Here is a 26,682-nt window from a genome sequence, read left to right as displayed (position 1 = left end):
TAGTGGGACTGTCCATCTTGTCATGATTCTTCCTTAATTCACAGTAAGTATGGATAATAAGGACTGAACTGTACCTTTTGAGAGGCAGGGAAGAGGAGATGGGGACAGGGCAGCAAATTTCATTCTGGCCAAAACTACAAGATGTTCACAGAGGTTCTATGCTTATCTTGTATGCAATTAAAACCCCTGCCACAGATACCAAGTGAGAAGACAGTGACAGCAGCTAGAAAAGCTGAAAGAAAACAAACATTTGGGGCCCATTTTTATTCATAAGAACTTTTGAAATGTAGTAATACCTCCAGTTCTCTGAGTGCATTATCACATTCCTTCTGCCCGGGAGCTTGCTGGGTGCACAGCGTGATGAGCTGGTTTATACTCTCAGTCACAGCTCTAGGGAGAGTAGGAGGAAAAAAGGTGTATTTTAAAGTTAAACTATTCCTCTAATTAAAACTTTTGTTTCATTAACTATATGCTGCATAAAGATTTAAAACTTTGATGTTCTACTACATTTTTTCTTTTCAGTGTTTGGGGATTAACTGTATGTTAAACAGTTCACTTAAAGACCTCTTCTTTAACAAGCTTCATAGGAGCAAAAACATTCTCACTAAAGTATTTGATAGTGATTCACACCTGAAAATCTATCCCTTCAGTGCAAACAATTGAGAAGTTAGTCCAGAAAAAACAGAAGCTTTATCTCACAGCAACAAGTGTATTGGGTGTCTGTGGCAAGGTCTGTGGGGGTGGCCTCTGTGAGAAGAGGCCAGGGGCTGCCCCATGCCAGGCACTGCTGGTTCCAGACAGCTCCAACAGACCCGCCACAGGACACAGCTGAGCCCAGCAGCCAAGCTGGTGGCACCCCTGGGAAGACATCGTTAAGAAAGGGCAAGCCACCATCTGGCAGTGGGCCAAGGTCAACCCACTACACTAGCACAGTGACATAACTTAGTTGATAGGTCTGATATTAACTGAATCAATTCTCAACTAGCATCCCAGAAGTCTGAAAAGACACAGAAATAAGTGGCCAGTATGTCAAAAAATGTTTGAATGTAAAGTTATATACCCTTTGCTAGCAAAGTCTTGTGCCTTGTCTGACATACTGTATTACACACACACATATATAATCCTGCTATATATTTCTATAGTCTGTTTCAAGTTGGTTATTTTTCTCTTTAACTAATCATTGATATTCCCTGAGTCAACATGCATCAGCTCCCTTAAGTTTAAATCCACAGAGAACAGGATATTTTTGCATTATGTTTCTATGGGAGTTCACAGTTCTGGTGCTCTTGAACATAGGCTCAATCTGACACACAATATGGTCACTATTTGTGTTTCTGAGGAATGCTCTGATATTAAGCAAAATTCATTATAACTACATTCATTTTAGACTAACAGCTAACCACCCAGGAAAGTAGCTTCTAGAAGAGGAAGCTTTGCAGGAGGAAGTAGAATTCTGCTGTTCATTGTTATTAATCAACAATCATTTTCTATAGCTAGGCATGTTGTCACCAATTTGCAGAAACTTAGCTTGTAGTGTGACATTATAGTGGAATGCAAGTTTTTTGTGTTGTTTCTCATGGCAAATTAGAAGGTGAGTAAAATCGGAGTGTATGGAGAATATGCTTTCCTCTGGCCCTGAAAACTCTGCATGGCATCTGGATTATTTTCTCTTTAAGAAAACTGGCACTTGATAACATGATCAGTAACATCAATAACATGATTACCTAGATGGACAATATCATACTGTTACAAAAGGAAACAGGATGTGCTTATTACATATACACCAGGTTTTATGTTTAATTCCAGGGCAAAAAGAATGGAAACTAATAGACCTATTTGTTTAACTAAGACTCCTATTCTTTTCAGTAGCTTTGGTGTCCTTGTGGAGCCATTTTTCCTGACTTCCTCTGCCTTTTAGGACTGTTACATATCTATGTCTGGTGTCCTGTCTGGCATACTGTATTATACACACGTAGTCCTGCTATATATTTATATAGTCTGTTATCAAGTTTGTTTTTTTCTATAACTAATCATTGATATTCTCAGAGTCAATGTGTGTGTATATACACAAATATTTTTACAATTACTACCTGTCTCTGAAGAACAACATGCAAGGCTTCACCAACATAACATCAATACAAATGATGGATTCTCAGCCTCCTGAACATCAGTGATTTCTATGCATCCGAAAAATGTCATTGCATACAGACTTATGAATAGATGGCAAAAATGGAAGGTTCTGTTCACTCCCAGAGAAACTTCTTGCAAGAATATCTTGTCCGCTGTTGATTTTAATCTAAGAAATACAATGTACATTTACTCAGAGAATATCAGTGATTAAAGAAAAAAACCCAAACTTGATCATGGACTAGAACTGTCAGCTTTGTAGAGGATGCAATGTGGTCTCATGAATATCATTACTACACACCAGGTACTGGGATCCAGGAACACACCCAATGTACAAGCATTACTTTTAAAATTATTTGGAAGCAGTAGAACCAGGAAGGTGGCCCCTCAAACACCAACGCCAGAGTGGGAAAGGACTGCTAGGACTCTAAAAGCCACATTTGTTTTCATCAAATACAGCATATAAATACTTGGATCCTGCAGGGAACTCAGCCACTGTTGCACTCCTACGAAACTGTCAGAGGAAGTCAACAAAAATGTCACCACAAGGAGGCCAAAGCTACTGAAAAAGTTCGAGTGTCTATTATAGCAGGAACAAAGGGGGAAGAAAGGAAAGAAAATACAAGAAGGTTATTCACAGTACCATAGAAGATGAGAGAAAAATGAGAAGATAAGCCATCTTATAAACAGGAACCAAAGGAAGCTGTGCCTCTTTTTTCATTTTCATGAGGAGAGAGAAAGTAAAAATACTTGACCCTGACCATATCATAGCAGGGAAAGAGAACAGAGCCCTGGCAAGCTTGTCACAAGCAGCCACAGAGGATTTGAGAAGGGAAATACGGTGTCTCCTTAGTGTCTTAAACACAAACTGAGAATCGATAGTGTTTACTTTTCATGGTTATCTGATGTCTATGTAAAGTGTTATGCATGCAGACACAACATACACATGCTAACAGCATGGCAAAATAGAACATCTAACGGCTCTGCATGGCTTGTCTCCCTTTTTTTATTACATGCTTCTACAGAGGGAATACCAGCCCGGCAGAAACTAAAAACTAGCTGGGCTTCACTGGGGACACTAACTTTGTCTACGCTCCAAACAGGAATAGCTCAAGTGAAAAGCAGAATTGGTAGCAGTCTGATGCTGCAGCAATAACAAAAGCTTATGCAACTCCTTCACTTTTAAGCAGTGTGCCTTTGATTACCTACAATTTTCCTAGAAGCTATTTATTTCTGGGGAGACAAGATGGATGTTTGAATATTTTTTTTTTTTTAACAAATATGACAAAGTAAAGTAGCATAACTTCTTTAAGAAGACCTTTATTAAAGGACTGGATTTATTTTTTAAAAATAAAGTTATTGCTATTAGAAAGGGATGATTTCAAGGTCCAGGACAAACATCAACTACATTATCCCCAAGGAAGTAACAGTCTTAACTGACTCACTTCCTCTCTAGGCTAATCTTTGTGGGTGTAAACATTTTGGAAGACAGTATTATAAGTCACATCCACACAATCTCAGGAGTTCATCTGATTTAATGTTGACATTTCTAGGTGTGATGTCTATCTGTCCTTCAGCAGTCCCCTTCCAGTTTGATATTTGAACATTCCATTTACAAACTTAGATAACTGAATAAAAAGTTAATTCAGAAAAAAAATTGTGAAAAGGATTTGACAAAGTGAAGGAGAGGCGATTATCCAGTCAAACACCGAAATGTGTTGTTATTTTTCACATAAACACTGAGCACCTTGACTGAGAAACAGGGTCCACAAGATGACATTCAGGGTATGGTTGACAGGATCCTTAAAGTAAGGGTATTTTCCACCAAATAAACATAGCATCTAAAGCTTTCAAGTGTTCTTGATCATACACACACATACACAGTGCTAGTGATAGGTAGCCACAACATAATTTTTAAGCACATTCTATATAAGAACATAATTCAATTTCTTTTCTTTGTTAGGGATTGAGAGGCTTGCTGTTAGCTACTGCCTTGTCAGAACACAGATGGTAAAAAAGCATTAAGTAAAACACACTAGTCCCTTTCAAAAACCAGACCAAATCTTCAACTGCTGGTTCTTATTTCCACCAAGGGTAACAAGTTATGCCAGTTAAGGAACCACTCCAAAATAAGCAGTTTTCCTCCAGCCTACTTTCATTTAAATAGAACTGCAGGTTCCAACCACTCAGTTAACTGTCAATAGCAGAAGAATATATAAACACATTATAAATGTCACAGAGAAAAGCAAATATCTTCGGAAAACCTAAAGCAAGGAACACATCCTTACCTTGCGGCTGCTGCTAGGAGGTTCTTGGCATTAGGAGCTCCAGGATCCACAGACAGAGACTTGGCAGCTAGTAACAGCTTGCTGGAAGCCATAGAGATGCTCTTGAGGTTACCTATTACTTGAATCTGGTCCTCTTTAGTCTGCAAAGCCACAGCAGCGTAACATTAAGTGCAGAGTTTGCAATAAAGAGAGCATGCTAAAACCACATTTGGAAACCCAGTTTGTTTATCCAGTTGAAACCACTGACATGCAGGGGACCATAGTCCAGAGAAGGACATGGACCAAAGCCTCTGTTCACCCGGACAGGTGCCTCTAGCTTCACTTATGTAACAGAAAAAGAAACCCATATAACAAATAGCTTGGTTTCTAACAATACCAGTATTCACAAATGAGCAATGGAGAAACTTTACTACTTGTTGAACAATGCTTTTGTTGTCAAGACTGTCATGCATCTCTGCCTGGCACAACTGCTCCACAGACAGCGTACACTGTCTGTATTCTAGCATCCTCTGTGTAACCCACAGGCTCTCTAGCTTCTAACTAGGATTATTCACACAGAAAGATCCCTCCAGAAAGTCCTCTATCCAAAGAAAATACATTTCTATAAGCCTACTTTGGTAAACATTCTGACTTGGATGTTCTTTTACTTATTTTAAGCCATTTCTTGAAAAGGAAAACCTGCATATACATACAACTACAGGGAAGTAATGCATTATCACAGCAAACAGCTGTGACTAGATTCTTCTCTCAATGATCACTAGAAGTGAATCTTTCTAACAGTCTGTTCAGGGTTTTATGTAAAGAGGTTGCATATTACTCGGCTGAGAATAGCTTTTACTCTATATTTACATTCTGCTTCCTCCCTACCCCCCCATTTTGCTGGGCATCCAAAATACCCGGTATTGCTTCTGTTCAGGCCAAATAACCAGACACAGACAGAAAGCATTCCCTTTTGAAAGATCAGTCATTAATAACTAAGATGGTTATCATGCCTATGCCAGCAGGATAAGCAAATCGGCAAGGGCCACAAGGTCATCAGCAGCCAGAATTCTCTTTTCAGGTAGCTATTCACAGTATCATTTCTACCTTTGCCTTCACCGAATTGCCTCAAACAAAACATTCTAAAAGTCAGTGAGGCCCATGGCTAAAAAGATAGTCAGGTACCTAACTCCTACTCAGTTTCAGAGAATCAGCTGATATTTGGTGCCTAACTCACTTCATGGATCTGGAACCTGAATGATTTAAGTTTTGATGGAGAATAATCAGCAGTCGTCTGATCTCTCTACACAGCTCTATCTACAAAGCATCTGCTCTATAGAGACACTTCATAAATGACTTCAAAGGACTGGCACACTCAAGACTTTCTGGCTAGTTTTCTTTCAGCAATCATTTCTTAGGCTTGGAAGTTCCCCCTACTAACTAGGGCAAAACAGTCTGCAGATTCTTTTTTCTGCAAGTCCTCCTAGCTCTCCTGGTACATGACTCTTTTTTATATGCTGACATTTGTTATGTTAAATCATCTCCAAATGACCAATTAGTGTAATTCAGTACACCTAAACCTAGTAAGATAAAACAAAGGAGATATCTCCAACTTCAGATGAGTACCTAGACTACTAGGAATAAACTAGGTAATACGTGACAACATTAGTGATTGTTGCTGAGTTAATCAGAATAGAACTCTGCCAGATTTTAAATCACTTAACAGAAGTTCAAGTACTTGCTGTTGGATCCATGGCATTTTAGCCAGCCCTCTTCAAATGCTTTCTCCACTCTGTACCAGGTTACCAGCATGCACCATAGAGCAATATCAAGTCTGGATTTTAAATGCATCTTTTCCTCCCTCTACTTAAAGCATTTGAAAATTAGCAAAGAAACATGCTAAATTTTGAACAGTATTCACATAAATTATGCTTCATGGTAGTTCTACCCAAAATAGAAGCAACCTTTCCCATAAACGTTGAGAACTTCAGAACACCTTTGTACCTTCAGATATACAGTTCAAATTAGTCAACAGCCCAAACTAGATAGAGGAGTATGAAGTCATATTTCTGATTGGGCACAGGAACAAATACCAGTATCCTGCGTAAAATGCAAACGCTGAGTTGACTTCACTCTGGATAACCAGTTACGGATGACTGCTTCATAACAAACATCACCTGTCATATTTGGATAAGCTCACACTAGCATATTGTACTGTGCTACAAGAGAACCAAGATACTGCACTGCAAGATACTATGCCCAAGATAACCATTGGTCCCAATTAGCAAGATAAGAAAAACTTACTTGTGCTTGGCCAGCCATTTCAATACCAGCATCAAGAAATTCATCAAAATCATCACTGAATTTTCCAGAGGCTGCAGCCAGTTCCCCACTTTGGCCCCGTGTAGCATGGACGACTTCTCCTGCTGACTGATTCAGGTCTGCTGCTGCCTGGTTCAGTTCACTCTGAGCTTCTTGAAATGACTTAGAACTTGGAGGTAGCTATAAGAGACCAAGTGCCGTATTTTATTGTCTGTCACGTTACACCAGCCCTTCACAACTGGGAAGTTCAACACAATTCAAGAACACTAAATGCAATACAGTTGTGAGCCTCACATACAAGCTAGAACAGAGTACTGCAACTGGACGGCTAGTGATTCAGTTCTGAACACAGAATAGTCCAACTATGGGACAGCTATCAACCAGAAATCTATACAACGACCTTAGTTCCACTGTTTCTTTCAAGGGACAGCCAAGTACGTAAACCTTTCAAGGGACAGAGGTGACGATAGCTATTTTATGGTTCAACTACGAAATTCAAAGTGATGAACTCAGTGGCAAAAGTTGGAGAATTTTGGTCTCCAAGTCATCATTCACTTCCACAGACAAGCTTTCCAGAACACCACACAAGTATTGGCAGCTCTTCACAATGACTCTAAACTCCTGACCTGGTTTTACCGAAAGGCATTGCACAAACATATCAAAATATAATTCCTCCTTCATTCACAGGGTAGCAGGATCACTGGTAGGTGCAGAAAAAAGTTGTTCAAATCATACAACCTTCTGGCAAATTACCAGTGAACAAAGGGGTTTTTTTTTGACATTTATGCAGTTAAAGAGAAATATAACAGTTCTTCTCCTTGCAAAAAATGACCGTAGATGCAACAAACATTTTTTGACTGAACACAATGCTCCTTAAACTGAACTGATCACTTCTAGGTGTGAGATGCATTATAATTTTCAAAAGTTCATATTCTTCAAAATTTTAAGTCACAGTTGGCATTTTCAAAAGATCAAACTAATGGTGATCTATGGCAACTTTAACACTGCCTTCATAAGCCACAGACACATTTTACCTTTCCCATAAACTAGAAGAACACCATTTCAGTCAAAGTAGCAGCTACTTAAAGTTACATAAACTTAGAACAAAACTTATACAAAGTATACTTAGGGCACATTTACTACATAATAGTTTGACACATGGGGAACCTAGATCTGCTTTTCAGTTCTCTGAAATTTATTTCTATGTTAAAAGACATCTCACCGAATCAACAAGGAGCTTCTTGCTAGATTCCCCAATACTCTTCAAGGCCACATCCACATCCTTTTGTCCAGGCAGACAATTCACACAGTTATTCAAGGAGTGAGAGACGGCTTTTGCCACCTACAACACATAAGTAAACACATCCACACTGAGAAAGGCTTAAGTGGTCATTTATGTAATAGGAGGCACATTCTATAGCCAGCAATTCCTACATTTTGACTTTAACAAGACTATTTTTGAGGCTTGCAACTTTCTTGGTTTGCTCACCTGTAGTCTAGCAGTAGTCATTATTTATGCTCACCCATTTGATAGGATAGTGTTGGCAGGGCAGCTCCACAACTGCTCCTGGTGCCTGGGATAAAGGCTGCAGCACTGCAGATAAGGGAATGCCCCTGAAGTTAACCATACACTAATCACAGAAATCCTTTGCATGCTACTTTTTTCAGATGAAGTGCTGATTAAAACAAGTGTCTCCTCATAGGAAGTTATTGAAAATACAGGCCAATTATAGAACTTTTCAAACCAATAAAAAAGAACCTGTTACTCCTTAAAGTCTTCAAAAGCAGTGGTGCCACACGTGTAGAAAACATGCATTCACTTTTTGAATACAACATGAATACAGATCCTTCATCTGATAATGACCAGTTTAACAGTTGTTTCATTTTTGCAATCAAGCAGCCTACTCAAATATGCTGTGGGTAAAAGCACTTTGTATAAGTTTGCATCTTTGTATAAGTTTATTTTTCTAAAAGATGACTAAAATACCATACTTTGCACCATCTGCATTGTTTAACGTAAGCATGATGTTACTATCTGAGAGCTGCTGGAAGGACTAGAAAGCTGACATTCCTTGCAGCCTTATTTTCTGTTGTTCTCTCTCATTATTCAGTGCTGCATTTCACTAGGTGTTTGATAATTCATGTAGCTGCTCAACTTGCAACTTACCTGGGCCAATCTCTGCTGACTATCTGCATCCCCTGGTGCAGCCAAGGCCTGCTTCGCCTCCTGAATCAGCATAGCAGAGCCTTCCATGACATCCCTTGCTGAATCCAACATTGCATGTGCTGCCACAGGGTCGGTAGTAGATGCTGCAACCCCTCGTGCTGCCTGAGCCAAAGTCTTCAAAGCCTGAGCAGTTTCTCTGGCAGCAACTCCTATGTTCAGATTTCATCAAGGATTCTGTTAGTACCCTTAAAGACGATCTTTGTATTTTATGACAGGTGAATTTGCAGGTAATGATCCCATTGCAAAATAACATTGCAAATGCAGTTTAAAAGAAAATCTTCAAACATGAACACATTTGAAATACACAGCATCATTTGCCTAGAGAAAAAAGGTAAGCCATAAGGTAAATATTATACCCCAAAGACCACGTTCTGGGCACAGCTCTACATCAGTGACTAAATCTCAGTGAAGCACTGAAAAAGAAGAAAATCTAAAACCTGGAAATGAGGAAAAACTCATACCCCAAGCTATGGGGGAAAGTGATTGGCTGCAAGAATGGTGTACATTACTTCAGAGTCACAGCGTCTCTGCCACTTCTGAAAATGCAACTTTGGATTTTTTAGAGATAAACACAGCAATAGCTTAAGTTCAAGCAATTAAAAAAAATTAAAAGAGATCATTAGGGATGATACAACTTAATATAACCTAACATTACTGTGAGTACAAGCACATAAAAATAACTGAACGAAGTCACAGAGAAGATGTCATTAAATTAGTTTGTGTGGTCTGTCTGGCCAGCATTTATAGGACATTCATCAGCTCTAGTGCTAAGGCCTACAAGTGTATGAATAATGGTCCCATTCTTATATTTTCGAAATTTAATTCAGCCCTTAATGAAAACGAATATAAAATAGTCTTCTAAAATACCTTAATTAGCACATAGTCTAGTCAACAACATATGCAACTAATAGAGGTGGTATATTTTGAGTGATAATGTTAAAATCATGCTATTCCTACCAAAAGAAAGCTATAGAAAAGGTTCACATTTGCTGTACCAGACCTCTTGGTTATCCGTATTTAGGCATTAAAAGTAATTAGAACATTCTAATATCCCTATTGGAAATGTTTAGAAAGCTGGGACATCACAACCAAAACCAACCAAAGTAGCCATGTTAGCATTTTAACACCAGTACCTTTTAACATTTTCTCTTCTGATCAACTGAACATTTTTAAATGCAGAAACTTCAGAAGATAATGAAAAGCAAGTGATATTATATGTCAAAGTAAGGCCAAGCTAGGCAGAGAAACAGTACTGCCTACATTGCAGTTACAACCTTTCTATTTGACAAACCACAGAGGGCTTTCTACGTTCTTCATTTAAAGAAAATTTCAGGAAAACTACCCACATGTTTTGTTTCCTTTATTTAGAGTACCAGTAAGCATCTTTTAAGTTTGACTTAATTTATCACAGCACCACAAAATAAAAAGGTCTGATTGTTTTGCTTTCAATTTGGTGCTGCTTTCATCTTCTACAATGACTTTCAGTACAAAGTGAAAAGGAACTTACTGTGACAGTTGCAGATGAGGGAATTATGAAATAGTGAATATAAGCTGTAAAGAATTTTTATCACAGAGAAACAGCAGAATGTCATAATACCTGCAAACACTCAGTGCTTGCTTCAGCACACAACAGTTTTTGTATAACAAGACAGTATGAGATAGAAAAGAGTTATATCAGCTTTGAAAAGGAACTCATTGCTTTGTAGGATTTCCCACCCAAGCCTTTATAGCTTGATGTTAAGAGAGATAGATTCAGTTATTCGATATTAGCTGCAAGTATCTTTATTCCTTCACCAGATACCCAATGCTAACTTCTGCATAACTGTGATAGAAACACGAGCCGTCTTAATGCAATTACATCTGCCTCAAATGAAAGCAACTGTAAGTTATGTAGCCCTGATGCAATTATATCCAATTAAGTGGTAATTGCCATAATGCCACTTTATCAGTAATATTTTAAAAAATCCTACAGTAGCATTTGCATCAACAGCTTTCATTTCTTACAGAAATAAGGACACAGAACATTTTACCACCTAAGAGTAAACCTTTTTCCCCCCTTGCAAGGAACATTTTCCTTATTAAGATGTTTTTGGTTTCTAAAAGTACAGGTACTAAAACAAATTGCAGAATCTGTGTGCCCACATTCCCTGCTGGCTTTAACTCAAACGATGCAAATGTGATCAATGAGTCAGAGAGACTAGCTGCATTATACATATAAACTGGTAACATCTAGTAACAGATACAGTTTTAAACGTCACCAAGCTTTCCCAAGTATGTTTGCATCCTGTGCTTCAAAAAATATCCAAAGACCCTTTTAACCTTCTGAAAGGGCATAGCAACATTTCCAGTGGCAATGACCTTTAAATTGCATTACTTTTCAGTCCTGTCCTTCACAGAGTTTGTGGCATATATTTACAAAAACAACAGATGTCTCAATCTATTCTGATTACATACAGACAGACAGCAGATTGCAACACTATTCTAACGCTATTCTTTTATGAAGCACATTATTTACACTAGCAATTCCTAGTAACTTGCCACAATTCACTACCTGCATTTAAAAAAAAAAAAAAAACCCAACCAAAAAAAAAAAGAAGTGCGCAATTCCTTGATTTAAGTAGTCTGTGATAAGAAAATCTTCTATCAAGTATTTTATGGAAAGCAGAGGTTTTGCGGAGACATTATGAATAAAACGCTACCTGTGTAGTGCTCGTTGCCTTGAGCAGCACAAGTTAACAACTGGGCCATTGATGAACCAACTGCTTTGGATGTACTTCCCAGGTCCTGAGCGCATTTCTCAAGCTGTGAAAAATTGCAAAGGACAAAATTCTTTGTTTAAGCTCAACTAAACCACACTTATTTTTAAACAGTATATAAAAAATTCCTCATTCCACAAAATCCAAGCTTTTACCTCAGCTACTGAACACACACACACAGTTTCTCTGAAACCTGATTAGCATGTTTTCCCTGTCCAGGGTGAAACAAATCAACACGTTATCTAATATGAACAACAAAACTATTTTATAATTAGCAATAGATATCAATACTTTCATCTGAGGAGAAGGGGGATTTTGCCAAATAAAACATTTCACTTTCTAAGCCTACCAGGACTGGTAGTCTTAGAATTATTGAGTTCTCATCTTTGTCACTATTGAAAAGAAATTATTTTTGACAAGAAAAGACCGAAACATTGCTGCTACTAAATTGTAATTTGTACAATAGAGAAGGAGGCCCTGCAGTCCTATGAGTAATTCTGCTACAGAACATGCTTCTGGTGTAGTAGGAATATATACTCTTTTTAAGAGAATTAGTGCAAAATCCTATCAGTGTCATAATTATCCAAAGCCTCACGACTTGTTTTGCCTCCAATACTTAAAATTTTTAACAGCTAACTTTGTTTGTTTGTTTTTAAATGAAGAACATCCTTTCTCAATTACAGTTTCTCCTGGGAGAGGTTTTAACTGTCCATCCACAGCTGCCATCTTCGCATCTTGCAGTTCATTTTTGAGTGTCTGGACTGTATTCAAAGCAGAATCAATTTCCATTGGGCCACATGCTTCATGAGCCTATTCAGAAATCAGATCAATATCACTGTTAGCAGCTGTAAACCACTATCAGAAATAGTAAATGCTTCAGATATAATCTCCCCCTCCCAAATTATTGGTCTCATGACTTGAGAGGCCACTGTGGGCACTTTAAGTATTACACATCATGGATTCCAAACTCCTGCACAATATTCTTAGCTTGTGAATAGAATAACACACTGTTAAGAGCCACAATGGGAATGAGATGCACTTAGCTTGTGTACACATACCTTCACACTAGGCAGTCCAGGTACTGAGAAAATAACTGCTGCAGTCTGGACCTCACCTTTAACAAATAGCCTAACTATGCAGTGTGACTAAAGTCACACTGAACCCTCTGATGTGGCAGCCCACAATCATCAGTACCTGAGCTGGAAATTTTAACATTAGCTCAGGTGTAGCCACCTATATGCTGCAATCCTGGTTTTGGGCCTCGGTGTACACACAAAAGAAGAGCAGACTTTCCACTGATACTTCTTTTTTTAAACCCATACATAGTTTAGAAATCTGTGCGTGAAACACAGATAGCCTCTGCTTCCCTGAATTTTAGAGGTGATAGCTCCAGTTCACAATCACAACACTGACCACAGCAGTGCCATATCTGGGTTCTCCCCAGCTTGGCAGGTGCATGAGATAGGCTCCCCTTTCCCTGCTCTCCTTCAGATGTAACAGCAGCTCAGAGCCTTGATGTGCTGCTCTGTGTATACCTTCCTCCTGTCTTTCTGGTATGGAAAGGGTAGCACAAGCTTTTCAGTTTTCTTGTCACTTCTCCCTCCCCTTTCTGTTATGACATGGAAGCCACCTGGGAGTCTGAGTAAACTGCACAAAAAGCAACAATTAGAAGTGAACACTGCCTGAGCATGAGCCATTCCCTTGGGGGAGACACAGTGGGCCAAGCAGGAGTGAGCCTGTGACCACCATCCAAGCCATCTTGCTTTACCTGATTAAAACCAGTATTTACCTACCTTCTGGGAGGCGGTTCGTAGCTCAGCTAAGCTGGTAGCCAGATTCTTTGCACACTGACTTAGCTGCATTGCTGCTGCTTGATCAGTCACAGTGGGGACTGCAGCTTTAGCAGATGCCACCATTTTACTTCCAGGCTGTTCAAAGAAGAGCAATGAACACAATTGGTTTTACTAGCTCATTTTCTTTAAAGAAAGCTTAGGGTTCAATAAACAAACTGTTTCCTCCATTCACACCCTCATGAGGTTTCTAGATATTCTGTAATGACCATTTCATGCATTTTCCTGCTCCTTAACCATGGACCTTTTAGATCCCAGTCTTTTATTTAAATGCTGCACCCTGTCATAATTCCATATTGCAGTGTCCTCTGCAGCAGGACTCATTTGTGCTTTACTAGTACAATGACTACTTCATTAGTACCAACGTCTCCCTGAGGCCTTTGAGTACCTATGTAGACTACTTAAAAATATTTAAATGTGCAGTTTTGCTATTCAGCATCCATGTGGTACGAGCAAGTCCAGGTGGCACAGATGGCAAATTTGTCTCAACGTTTCTAAATACTGAACTCTGACAAAATTCTATAAATTGAAAACTGTAATTCAAGCAATGACTCTTCACAGGGTTTGCTGCTAATACAATTAAAATACTTTGTTATTCTCACCATCATCATGGTACACACATACAGCCAGAGGGGAGACGGATCATTTTAATGACGCCACAGGGAATCATATAGCAAAATACTCAAACAGAGTGAGAGCATTGTTTGTGATACCTCTGCCTACATGGGACCATAAAGAACTTGCAAACAGCAACCAATGAAAGGGTTCATTTCCATTCCACAGTTAAGGCAGGACTAACTGGTGCCAAGTAATGATCATGTCATTACACAGAGAATTGGTTTCTTCTGTTTGTTTCTTGTAATGTCAACAAAAAACCCAATAGTTTTGTTATCAATGCTCAATACATTTTTTTAAGATGTTTTTGAAGAAGCACAGAGTCAAATTTTGTGTTTTGTTCAAAACTTCAATCAAGATCCGTTACGTATGCAGGCTAGTATCTTAAAAACCATGGTAATATTCCCTTCTATTTGTGAAGAATTCTGGAGCTTGTTGCTGCAACACTAACGTTACTTTCACTAAGAAAGGTGACAACAGCATCTCACATACTCAGACCTCTGCTTAGAAAGATGCTGAATTCTCTCCATCTTGTTCTTCAAACTCTTTCCCAGAAGACAAGTGCCACAGCAATGAATGTTTCTTCTCCATACACTTTAGTTTTCTTGTTACTTTTATCCTCAATTTTGGCAGTTTTCACTCTCCACAGATTCAACATACTTCAGCCATCTGACCTGAGGAACTAAATTCTCCTTAGCTATGGCTCACAGTCAGTGATGAACTTCTTTACATGGCTCTTAACAGTTTACTGCTTATTTATCATAAATAAAAACATACGGCACTAAAAAATGCTTTTTGCTCTGATGGAATCTACTACAGTGATTGATTGACTTCACCTGAAGGAAGTTCTGGCTGGAATTTATTAGAGCAAGTTGGGCACTGAGGTCTTCTGCCTGAGCTTGACTTCCTCTTACACCCTGCACCAACTGAGGAATGTGGTCTGCAACATTCTATAATAAACAAAGGGAGAAGCTTTTAGCAAACAAATAAAAACTCCAAACCCTCAGACACTAAAGCAAGCCCTCTCCCCACCCGCCTTAAAAAGACAACCTGTAGTATTCACAGATACAATACTCTTGTGCCTTCACAGAATTTGTTTAGGATTCCATGGAACTGAATTAATGCACGATAGGATTTTTCAGAGACATTCTAGTTTTACTTAAGAAATCTTTATTCAAGCTACTCATTAGTTTAAAGATCCTACAAGACAATCTAAGATTTTTCTGCAAAATTATGTACACAAAGTATTTAGAATTACTGCCTTTGCATTATCAAATGCCAGCAGTGGAGGTGACAGATTTTTCAAGTGAATGTCTTGCTTTCAGAATAACATTGTCTTTTACACACAAGCACCTCAGCCTAGTTTTCCTTGACTTCTAACAGTAGAAACTTTATAGTATGGCTGGAGCATTCTGAAGTGTGTATTGCTAAAACTTTATTCCTGGACTCCCCAGATTCATGCTCCTTGTCCATCCCTTTCACAATAACACTTGCTTCAGCAGTGCAATACTTTTTTTTTTTTTTTACCAAAAACGGCAAAAAAGTAGGTATCAGATCTCTGCTATCTAATAAATCATCATCAAGATCAAATTAGAATGAACTATAATTCAGTGTAATTCAGTAAAACAGTGATTCAACTTTTTTTTTTTTAATTCATACTGAAATAGCAGCTGCCTACAACACAACCTTGAGATGTACTTGAGCTACCTTATTTAATTCCAACATTTCTTAGACATGACAAGAAATAATTGCTGAATGTTAATGTGGCTTTTAACGAGGCCTTCTTTAATGGTTTTGTTCTTGTTTCCCACATAACTGGTTTTCCATACAGAAGAAAACCCTTTTGCGTTCTATTGTCTTTTTCAATTTTTTGTTTAAATGCAATTTCTTTAAAAACCCTGAAGTAACATTAGTCAGAGCTAGAAATTAAGCTGCCACACTTAGCTTAAACACAAAAGAGAACAGCTTGTCACCAGACTCTGAATTCTAGCTTGGAACTATAAAAATGTGCTTGACGTCAGGCATACCTTGAAATCTGTGGTCTTGGCAGCTTTAACTTCAAGCTAGGAATCACGTTAACCCCACAGTAAGGTCTATAACTTATTTTTTTACAGTGACGTTTAAGGCCCCAGTTGCTTGTAGCCTGAACATCAGAATAGCAGGATCAGTGTTGTTCGTTTCAGAACCAATTATATAACCCATACATTAAATAAGGATTTCACTCCATTATAATATAAATCACTGTTGCTACTCCATCCTTCATTGTGGAAAACTCAAAAGTTACCTTTATTCCACAGCAGACCTCAGTCCCATTTCACTGCATGTATCATTCAACAGCCTGTTTTGTTGATCATAGAGCTACTCACCTGCTGAAGAGCACACTCATGCACTGAATGCATGGCCAAGACTTCTTGCCAATGTACAAATTTCTGAGCAACCGGACCCTTCTGCACAGTGCTTCTAGCATAGCTCTGCATATACAGTAGTGCTGACTGATTTGCAGCAAAACTTTTACTTAAAGCACTTGCTTCAGGTGAACTGGTTGTTACTCAACAGATACATGCTGAGGTGTGTAAGCCTGTCCATCCTTTCTAGTAAGGTGTCTGCAGGGGTATTTGTAACAGGCAAAAGCTCTCCATGCAGTAACACATGGAAACTATGGATAATACAATAAATGAGGGTTCTCCAGAAACCATACAGATGAATGTGTGTGGCGTTGGTTTTGGTTGTGTTTTCTTTTTTTTTTTTTTTTTAAATCTTCTTTTGAGGTTGCAACAGTATTATTATAGAAGGTGATCTTCAGTTCCCCATAAAGCAGAGTTCAAGAGTTATTTGTCAGAGGGTTGTGATATATTTACCTTACAGCTCTGCACAAGTTGCTGGTGGGCTGCTGTGTTCTTATTTGAAACAGCTGCATTCTGAGAAGCTGCAATAGTCTGAGTAGCAGCAGCTGCAGCTTGTTTAGCTGCAATCTTTGGAGAAAAAGAAACAGAGTTAAATCAGTGGTAAAAGTCTGAGTAATTCAGAGGATGAAATACATATTATCGGTAACTTTGACAGTAATGACTTTGACAGATTAATACATTATATCCCTTGATTAATTTGATTTGCCTTCAGGAAGCTCAGGAGCGCTCTTCTCTCCAGATGAAAATGAGCTGAACGCAGTTATCCATCTCTAACTCGCCAATAAAGAAAAAAGTGGAACTAGAAGGATTCTAAGCTCTTGCTCCTTCATAGCTTAGGTTGCAATATGACCAAAAGCAGTCAATTACAGACAGCAGAAATGGTCTAATCAATTAGCTCCTTACAAAGAAGGCCAGAGAAAACAGGCAAAGTACATATAGTGCTTCACACTGCTACATTAACACCTCTGACCAAAGACTCAAGGGAGCCAACTTCTACTGAGATTGCTCTATGGCAAAAGCAAAGATACTGAAACGATGCAGAGGTACAAAATACTGGTATTACTGAGTCTAAAAGCACTGAGAAGACCTTCTTCAAATATCTAGGAGTCTTATTATCAACCTCTCCCTATTACAAAATTAAAAATTCAACAATTTATCCAAGGTATTCCAACATGTTGTACAATACTTTCCTTTAATTGGCCCACTAAATACAACCAAGCATGAAGTTCATTCTCATCATTACACATTTCACTCCTTTGTAAGGCAGTATATGTTATAACAGCAAAACAAAAAAAGTCCTTTCTATAAAGCTTTCTTGCATGCAGTTAGAAAACTGAGACATCAGCCTTTATTTCCTGAAATACTCCTGATTTTTGGTTCTAGCCAGATACAGTAATTTAAATGCACTTCTAGAACACAGTTATCTACTTAAATCTCCTTGTTTGTCTAATCTCATTGCACTTGAATCAGACTACTGTAAAACCACAGTTGGAAACTAGGAATTACAAAAGGCTTCTTTTTTTAATCTGTCTTTTCTACATTTTAGCTGAGAATGGGAAGATCAAACCTTGCCTACAAGACAAACTTCAGAGATATTTTATCCTTAGTGCACAGTAAATTGCCTTTCTCCCCTTTGGCTGTGCTACCTGCTATGATGTATCTTTTCACGTTCATTTCTGCTTCTTTGATTCTCTGAATAACTTACCAGTTTAATTGGATATGGTGCAATTCAACATATCTTTTTATGGAAATTTACATGAAACTCTGGCAGATATACTAGTAAAACCACCAAAAGATTGTGTGTAAGTGACAGATCATACAGCTAAATTAAAACAGTAATGAATTAGTTTCAGCTCAGCTGTTTGAAACCTCAGCTGTTTTAATTTTATGACTAAGCCACCATCAAATGCTTTCTGAGTCAAATTCTTACACCAGCTTACTATATCAGTGATACATGTTGCTCAGTTTTGAGGATTATGGTATCATATGCCAGCATCTCCAATTCCAAACCTGGTACTCTGGAATTGAGCTTACAGTGCTACCATTTTATGCTTAGCACTTTTCCTGAAATATGCATTTCTACTTGCTTGAAATTATCTATAGATACTAGTTATCAAAAGAGAGTAAACTGAAAATTCAACAATATCTAGTTTCCAACCTCTAATCTGTTGACAATTTTCTTCTTGATGGCATTCTGTGCAGCAGCATTTGTAGCAACCCGCAGTCCTTCTGCTGCTTCTCTCAGACGCTGCTGTTGATCCTCATTTTCAGGATTGGCTGCAGCTCCCTGCACCAAATTTCAGAGCAAAAAACATGAGCGTCAGTAAAAGTTCCTGGAGAAAATGTAGATTAATGTCAAGGCTTTAGTTCCAGACAGTGTCTGCTACATCAGCCTTTATTTTCCTTATATTATCTTCACTAAAGTTAGAAGAACATTAAAATGTTACAAGACTTTGAAGCAGAAAATTTATTGCTAGTGCAAGGTTGTTACTGTATATGTTAGGTACTTTGAGGAAGGAAGTAAGGAAGTTGGACATTTGCTTCTTATACTACTTTAGGTGCTTGGGAAAAAAGCCTTTGTAAACTGCTTCCACTATGATCTGTAGTAATGTACTTTGATTATATGAATGTAGGTTTTGAAAAAAAAAAACCCAGTTTTTAAAATTCCCAATTCAATATGCCTTTCAGTAACTGCAGTCCAAACCTTGAGATTTAACACAGTAGGTTTTCTCCATTTGAAGTCTGAGAAAGTACTGGAAAGTCAAGGATATGCTCTGTGGCCAGGCATATGGGACTTCTAGAGCCCTAGCAGAATGGCTGTCCCTGGTCTGTAAAAATCATTTAAGTGCAGGATATGGGAAACAATTCAAAGAACATATTCCTCCCTAGTGGATTTAAATAGGTTTCTAGCACAGAAAGGAAAGAAAAGGTTAGATATTTGCCTCTCTTCTGAGAATGGGGAGGTGGGAGGGAACAACACAGGTGAGATTCCCCAGGTGGAGGAAACTGTTCCTAAGACAAACAAGAGGCAGAGTTGCTTTGTTAACGGCTTTTGTAAGAGATATTTGTAAGACATTGCTATGGATTTGTTGTTCCATTTGTATTGGTAGACTGGTACAAGACTTTGCATCACAGTGGTTATGGCTGGTGGTAGCTGCCCTAGATGGCTTAAGTCATGACCCACCCTGCACACAGGTGAGCAAAGCAGTGCAAGAAGGGTTTTTAAAACAAACAAACAAACAAACAAAACAGGTAATAATACATTGTTTTTTCTGAACATACCTAGGATAAGTCATTAAATGCAGAACATTTACAGGATAAGAAAAAACGTCTCTACTATCAGCCAAATCCTATCTATAATAGCCCATACCATCTCTTCTTTGTGTATAACCATACAATTTTAAGCTGACACTTAATTCATTTTCCTCGTACCTTTGCAGCTTCAACCATGCGGGCTGTAGAATCTGCCAGGAGCTTTGCGGCAGCCAGAAGCTTCTTAGAGTTTTCCATGTCGATTTCTGCTTCAGCATCTGACCTCATGGCATTGACGAGATCAGAAGTGGCTTGAGCCAGTACCCTAGCCTGCCGTACCATTTCACCTGTGGTATACAATTATATTTTTATTTTCCTTCTTTGTGCATTTCAGTTTTGGTTCCAAAAGTCATCTCAACAAGATGAAAATGAAGTTACATTTGCTGAAGTATTCTTTTGACTTGAAAATGATACACAAATAGTTCATAACTTAGAAGCTTCATAAACAAAATCTTGGATCACAACATAAATGAAGGAAACTGGTACAGCAGAGATTAAGAAAAAACATAGTATTTGCATTCTAGATAGCAAGACAAAAAACAAAAAAATCAGTATTTTAAGGTAATTTTGAATACACAGTTCAGGGAAAAAGCTGGTTCAGTGAAGACTAATAATTTTGCTTTCAAATTACAGTCAAGAAGTCAAGCTTTCACTCCTTTAATAAAAATTACCCATCTTTCACCTATTCTTCTTTTAGGAAAGTTCTTTTGGGAAATTATATTCTGTCTAATATAAACTAAATTAAGAACTCTGTCAGAAGAGACTCAGCACCAATTAGGTGGTTTTGGCAAAAAATAAGATGTATATTTAAGATATTGGAGTCATGTTCTGATCATGGTGAAGCACAGTGATGAAACAGCAATGCTTCTGAAGTGGATACATACCGTTTCTAGAGCAAATTCATTTGGTCACTAAAACATACACTTGAACTCTTTCATAATGGACTTGAACGCATAAAGCCTTTGGCTTTCTTTAGGTTATCAAACCAAATAAGATGTGTTTGGGTCTAAGGCCTCATTCTTTTCAAATGCTGTTAAAAAGTCACAGGAAAGAAAACCCAAGTAGCATTTTTCTCATGTGCAAAGGTGACTTGTGGGCTTCAGAATGAAATGCCTTCTTACCAGGCTCCTTTGGTCAGGCATAAGCAAAAAATGTAGTTTTCTAGCTGTTATCAACTATTTCCCAATATGCAATTTTGCAATTAAAATTTTTTACCAATAATGGCTAACTCAGCTCCCAGTCCAACTATTCCACTGGAAAAAATCTGTTTAAATGCCCTTTCTTACAGTATTAAGCCAGTAAATCAAACAGAAAGAATAACCTGCTTGGGCAATAATATAGCAGTCACAAGCCAGAGTCTCTTTCCTGTTAAAATTGCGATCGCAGGAGTGCAATGATAAGTTGGAAACACCGAATGGAATCTGAATGCCTTCTACTAAAAACTAAGTATTGCACAACATGATAGTTGACTGTGAACAGAAAATAAATACTACCCAAGATCATCTGTTTTACTACATCCTTCTGTACAGAAGCTGAATGATAAGTGACAGCTAAACATAAAACTTGACATGCTTTCTTGTGTACATCTACAGTAATTAAATTCCTGAGGATAGCTACAGAGCATTAGAAAACTTTTTCCACAGCTTTCAACTGAAGATTAAGAGTGGTTTAGCAAACATTCCTGTGCATCTTTTAAGAAATTTAATCGCTCAGATTTCTCATAAAGAAGATTCTAGTGTCAAAATACACTGAGAATTTCACTAATTACTTCCCTACACATGTTCCTCTACAAGTGCTGCACAGCTGAAATTACAATTCCTTAAAAAGAGAAACATCTGAAAGTTTTACGTCTTAAACGCAACAACTAAGATGACTCTACAAGAAAAGATTAGTTTGTTCATATCAACTATAACGTGAATACAACTGTGACTGAAATATTTACTTTCCTGGCCTTGTATTTATATAACATGAAAGAAAAACTCCAACCTATACGATTCTGTGAAAAGACCAAAACAGTACTATTTGCCATAACTGCTTTTAAAAACTGATCCCATTTTAAACTTTCTATGAATTGTCTTGATTTCAAGTTGATACTGCCCCTTCATGGTGTTCTACTTCATAACATTTATAACTATTGAAATTTCACCATTCTAAGTAATTTTCTGGTTCTTTACTAAAAATTAATATTGGATCAGTCAAATGTTAGGCATCTCAAGTTTTGGTTGGTTCTAGAAGCTGCACATTTTAGAAACAGAATCACAGAATCATATAGGTTGGAAAAGACCTTTTAGATCATCGAGTCCAACCGTAAACCTAACACTACCAAGACCACCACTATACCATGTCCCTAAGCACCTCATCCAAACATCTTTTAAATACCTCCAGGGATGGCGACTCAACCACTTCCCTGGGCAACCTCTTCCAATGCTTGATAACCCTTTCAGGGAAGTAAAATTTCCTAATATCCAGTCTAAACCTCCCCTGGCGCAACTTGAGGCCATTTCCTCTTGTCCTATCGCTTGTTACCCGGGAGAAGAGACCGACCCCCACCTCTCTACAACCTCCTTTCAGGTAGTTGTAGAGAGCAAGGTCTCCCCTGAGCCTCCTTTTCTCCAGGCTAAACAACCCCAGTTCCCTCAGCCGCTCCTCATAAGACTTCTGCTCTAAGACCCTTCACCAGCTTCGTTGCCCTTCTCTGGACACGCTCCAGCACCTCCATGTCTCTCCTGTAGTGAGGGGCCCAAAACTGAACACAGTATTCAAGGTGCGGCCTCACCAGTGCTGAGTACAGAGGCACGATCACTTCCCTACTCCTGCTGGCCACACTATTTTTGATACAAGCCAGGATGCCATTGGCTTTCTTGGCCACCTGGGCACACTGCTGGCTCATATTCAGGCGGCTGTCAACCAGAACGCCCAGGTCCTTTTCCACCGGACAGCTTTCCAGCCACTCTTCCCCAAGCCTGTAGCGTTGCATGGGGTTGTTATGGCCCAAGTGCAGGACCTTGCACTTGGCCTTGTTGAACCCCATACAATTGACCTCGGCCCATCGATCCAGCCTGTCCAGGTCCCTCTGCAGAGCCTTCCTTCCCTCAAGCAGATCAACACTCCTGCACAACTTGGTGTCATCTGCAAACTTACTGAGGGTGCACTCGATCCCTTCATCTAGATCATTGATAAAGATATTAAACAGAACTGGCCCCAACACAGAGCCCTGGGGAACACCGCTTGTGACATAGAAACGTCATAGAAAAAAAACAGAAGTAAGTTTCAAAACCTACGACAAAATCTAAGCATAATAAAAATCAGTCACTGGGAAGTATTCGCTCAGGTACCTGTCTTCATATGTGGAGATGAGAAATTGCTACGCAATCCTGTGAAGTGAAGCAGTGGTAGAAAACAAACAAAATACTACAGTGATCCTTAAAAAATACCACAGTGATCCTTTAGCACAATATTGATTGTTTTCACAGAATATTCATACTATCTAGCACAAAGCTATGTGTATTTTGCTGATTTAATATTATGGGTTGAAAGACTACCCATCATGACAGCACTAGCCTAGAAGCACAGTACATTTCAGAGAAGGTTTTCCACTTGCATTATCTGAAACATGCACATCTCTGAATCATGGAAAGCTACTGTCCTTTAGAGAAACTTACCAGCATCTCCCATTGAACTGAAAATACTCTCTGTGACACACATGATGGTATCCGTAGCCTGGTCATAGCGTCCAATAGGCTCCCCCCTGCTCGCAAACTGGCGGACATGCTGCAAGAGGTCATTCAGGGATTGGCTGACAATGCTGGCAGCTGCACTGACCTGCTTCAGCAACTCGGTGTCATCTGTGGCAGCCTGGCAGGCCCTCACACAGTTCTCCACTGAACGATCTACCAGTTTCCCTGCCTCAATCAGCTGCTCCTGACACACTGGAGAGCTGATGGTGGGACTCACAACCTGCATGGGGAAAGGACACAAAGCATTCAGAAAAGGCTTATTTGCAAATTTCCTAACTACTAACAAGTGAAAAATCTACTACATTTGTTTTTAATCTTTAACTTATCTGTTTTCCCTAGACAGAAAACCCTGAAAGTGAGTAGTTAAATAGGTAGCTTCAGACATCTAGATTAGGAATCTGGGCTTTGATATCATTAATTTAATCTCAACTTAGATTCTGAGAATGGAGGTCCCCACCTTGTTTCATGCTTCTTCAGCAGCTACTGAACTGAGAAAACACTAGACAGTGGTTCTGGAGGGCAGGCATGAGCCAAACTCCTCCAGACTAACTACGTCCACTGGCAGACTTCTGTACCCTGGAATTCCAAATAAAATGAAATCTTAATTGGAATTGGTGTTATAAATCCTTCTTATATCAGCCTTTTGTTTGTTTGTTTAAATAAAAATAGTGCTTGGCACAAGTCAAACAATGTTCTACTTCTGAAGCCACAAGACAAGTAATAAACCCTGTAATCTACAGATTAGAAACAACCCTCCCCCATTTTGTTCAGGCATATCTGCACAACTTTTAGGAGAGGGAAAACTGTGCATATCTTATGAGGAAAACAGGATGCCAATGGGTGTCTTATGCCATATTGAAGAAATTCACAGGCAGTAAGAACATCAAGTCCAAATAATGAAAATTCATATATATGCATTACAAAAAGCCCTTGCAGCCAGAGAAATAAAGTAGAAAATATTGAAAATGTAATACCTAGTATTGGCTATTAATTTTAATAGAAACCTTCTGGATGTTTCACACCAGTTGAATACCCATTTCCTTCAAAAGGTGACACTGCAGACTTCAAAAGCAGCATCCAAGTAGGAAATGTGAACTGTTTAATTTTTAAAATTAAATGAATATTTTATTTATTTATAAGATAAAAAAGGCTGCAGAAGATGTAATGCTCCAATTGCAGACTTCAGAATTTGAGGTCTGATCTCAACTCCTTTAATTTGCTTAGACTGAAAATCAGTACTTGGCCAAAAGCAATGGATCTATTAAAATGACTGGGCTACTGTAAATTAGTGCAAACATATTTAAAATCAATGATCACCAACTTGATTTTATTTTCAGCAAGAATACCAACTTTCAATTATTTAGCTTTAGAGGAGGTGAACCCATCCTAATTCTAGGCTTTATTAGAAAACTTACATAGTCCCCCAGGCAAGCTATGCTTCTTGAACTAATATGTTTTACTTTTTTATTTTATCAATATTAGTAATTCATCAGATGGGTTCTGTTATCTGTGGAACCTTCTCTGGAGATTACAGCAACACCTCACATCCTCTGGGCTCCTGATTGCATTGTTATGGGTGACAATTTATTAATCAACAACTTTGATATTGCATAAATCTAGAGCTATGATATTAACACAGTATATTGCCTGAGACAGTTGGAAATACACAGATGGTGCAAACTCAAAACGATGCCTTGCAACCTCAAGAACACTGCTAGCCTCACCTTTGCACAAGCCACAAGCTGGGAAGTAGAGAGTGCACACTGTGTAGCAGCAGCAATGACCCTGTTCTGCAGGACTGTATCCTCAGCGACCTGTGCTACATTCTTGGCCTTCAGCACTAGCATGGCAGCAGCGTTTGCAACAGCCTTGGCCAGACTCATCAGAACATCCTGGTAAAATACAGGGAAAACTCAGTCTTATGAACAAAAAAGTATATACTTCATTTATATTGACATCAAGTGTCCTGAAGGTAAGAAGTTCTCCTGTATCAAAACTTAAAACATTTTGTTTCATGTAAAGCAGCAATTACTCAGTACAACCATTTCTCTATTTACATTATCAAGTTACTGGACTGAATGAGTATGGACTGTCAAATTTGGAATTGGCTCAGAGTCCATAAGAACAAATCTATATCCCAAATTGCAATGTGCTTATCTTCACTTCCCGAGAATACATTATTAGTACAAAAACATCTGAAGTTCACCACTAAACATGTGCTAAGTATCTGCAATAAGGATGACAACCTCAAGGAGCAACTGCTGAGAACAGACTGTACTTGAGTTAATTCTAAATTCAAGTACTTAATTGTGCTTAACAGTAACGACAACTGCCACTCTGTTTTTGAAAATGCCATTTCCAACCACAATATTTCCTTGTCCATTATGTAAATATAGCCCTATAAATTACTGCGTCAGAATATAACTCAAAACAGGTCTTAATTCCAGAGCATTTTTCCCTCGTACAAAAATAATTTAGTTAACTCTGAAATTGCGAAATTAAAACACACTCGTGTTAATTCCTGCAATGAAAAATTTCAGAAAATTTCTTCCCATTTCCCCACTTAAAATACTACATTCCGTATACTTCAGTTTTTTAGTGGGATGGGGTCTTCCTAATGCCTGTACTGTTAAAATGACCTCTCTTTCCTGTAAAAAGATACTACAGATACACTTATGCATAATTTTAACTTCACAGCAGAAATAAAACCTTGGATTTCAAAGATTAAGAACACTAGTTTTCATTTTATTTTTAGGATATGAAGGCATGATAAACCGTCCCTCTCCTTACCCACCTTCTCCAACACTCCATAGCACTTATCAGAATGTTTAGGTTCTTTCTCTTACCCAAGAAAGAGAGGGCTGCAATACCTACTCAACTAGGAATACAAATGAGAACTCTGATGAAACTTGCAGACAGATTTACTAGTGGATCAAGTGTTTAAAATAGCCTGTAAGTTACGTTAGCAGACATCTTGCATACAGTGTACTCCAGAGGTCTATCTGTTGCTGTAAATTACTTCCCCTTGGTTCTGGTGCAAACCTGTTCTTGGCATTGAGTGAAA

General features: G+C 38.5%; 1 protein-coding gene across 9 annotated transcripts in view; it reads right to left on the bottom strand.

Annotated features, from left to right (window-relative positions):
• The window catches only part of TLN2 (talin 2), a 224,626-nt gene that overhangs the window by 66,202 nt on the left and 131,742 nt on the right, over positions 1-26,682 (bottom strand). For all 9 annotated transcript variants that reach the window (XM_072871155.1, XM_072871160.1, XM_072871154.1 and 6 more), the window contains 14 exons: positions 25,343-25,510; positions 23,544-23,838; positions 20,002-20,168; positions 18,728-18,856; positions 17,023-17,136; positions 15,001-15,114; positions 13,493-13,627; positions 12,381-12,509; positions 11,643-11,745; positions 8,884-9,092; positions 7,939-8,058; positions 6,699-6,896; positions 4,416-4,555; positions 297-390 (listed from right to left, as the gene is read on the bottom strand). In XM_072871155.1, coding sequence (XP_072727256.1) covers positions 297-390; positions 4,416-4,555; positions 6,699-6,896; positions 7,939-8,058; positions 8,884-9,092; positions 11,643-11,745; positions 12,381-12,509; positions 13,493-13,627; positions 15,001-15,114; positions 17,023-17,136; positions 18,728-18,856; positions 20,002-20,168; positions 23,544-23,838; positions 25,343-25,510 — 2,115 coding nt within the window. The remainder of the gene's footprint in view (positions 1-296; positions 391-4,415; positions 4,556-6,698; positions 6,897-7,938; positions 8,059-8,883; positions 9,093-11,642; positions 11,746-12,380; positions 12,510-13,492; positions 13,628-15,000; positions 15,115-17,022; positions 17,137-18,727; positions 18,857-20,001; positions 20,169-23,543; positions 23,839-25,342; positions 25,511-26,682) is intronic.

The sequence above is a fragment of the Ciconia boyciana genome, chromosome 8, assembly GCF_034638445.1.
Source record: "Ciconia boyciana chromosome 8, ASM3463844v1, whole genome shotgun sequence".
Classification (NCBI taxonomy): Eukaryota; Metazoa; Chordata; class Aves; order Ciconiiformes; family Ciconiidae; genus Ciconia; species Ciconia boyciana.
Note: the sequence above shows the minus strand (reverse complement) of the source record. Positions and strands in the feature narration are given on the sequence as shown.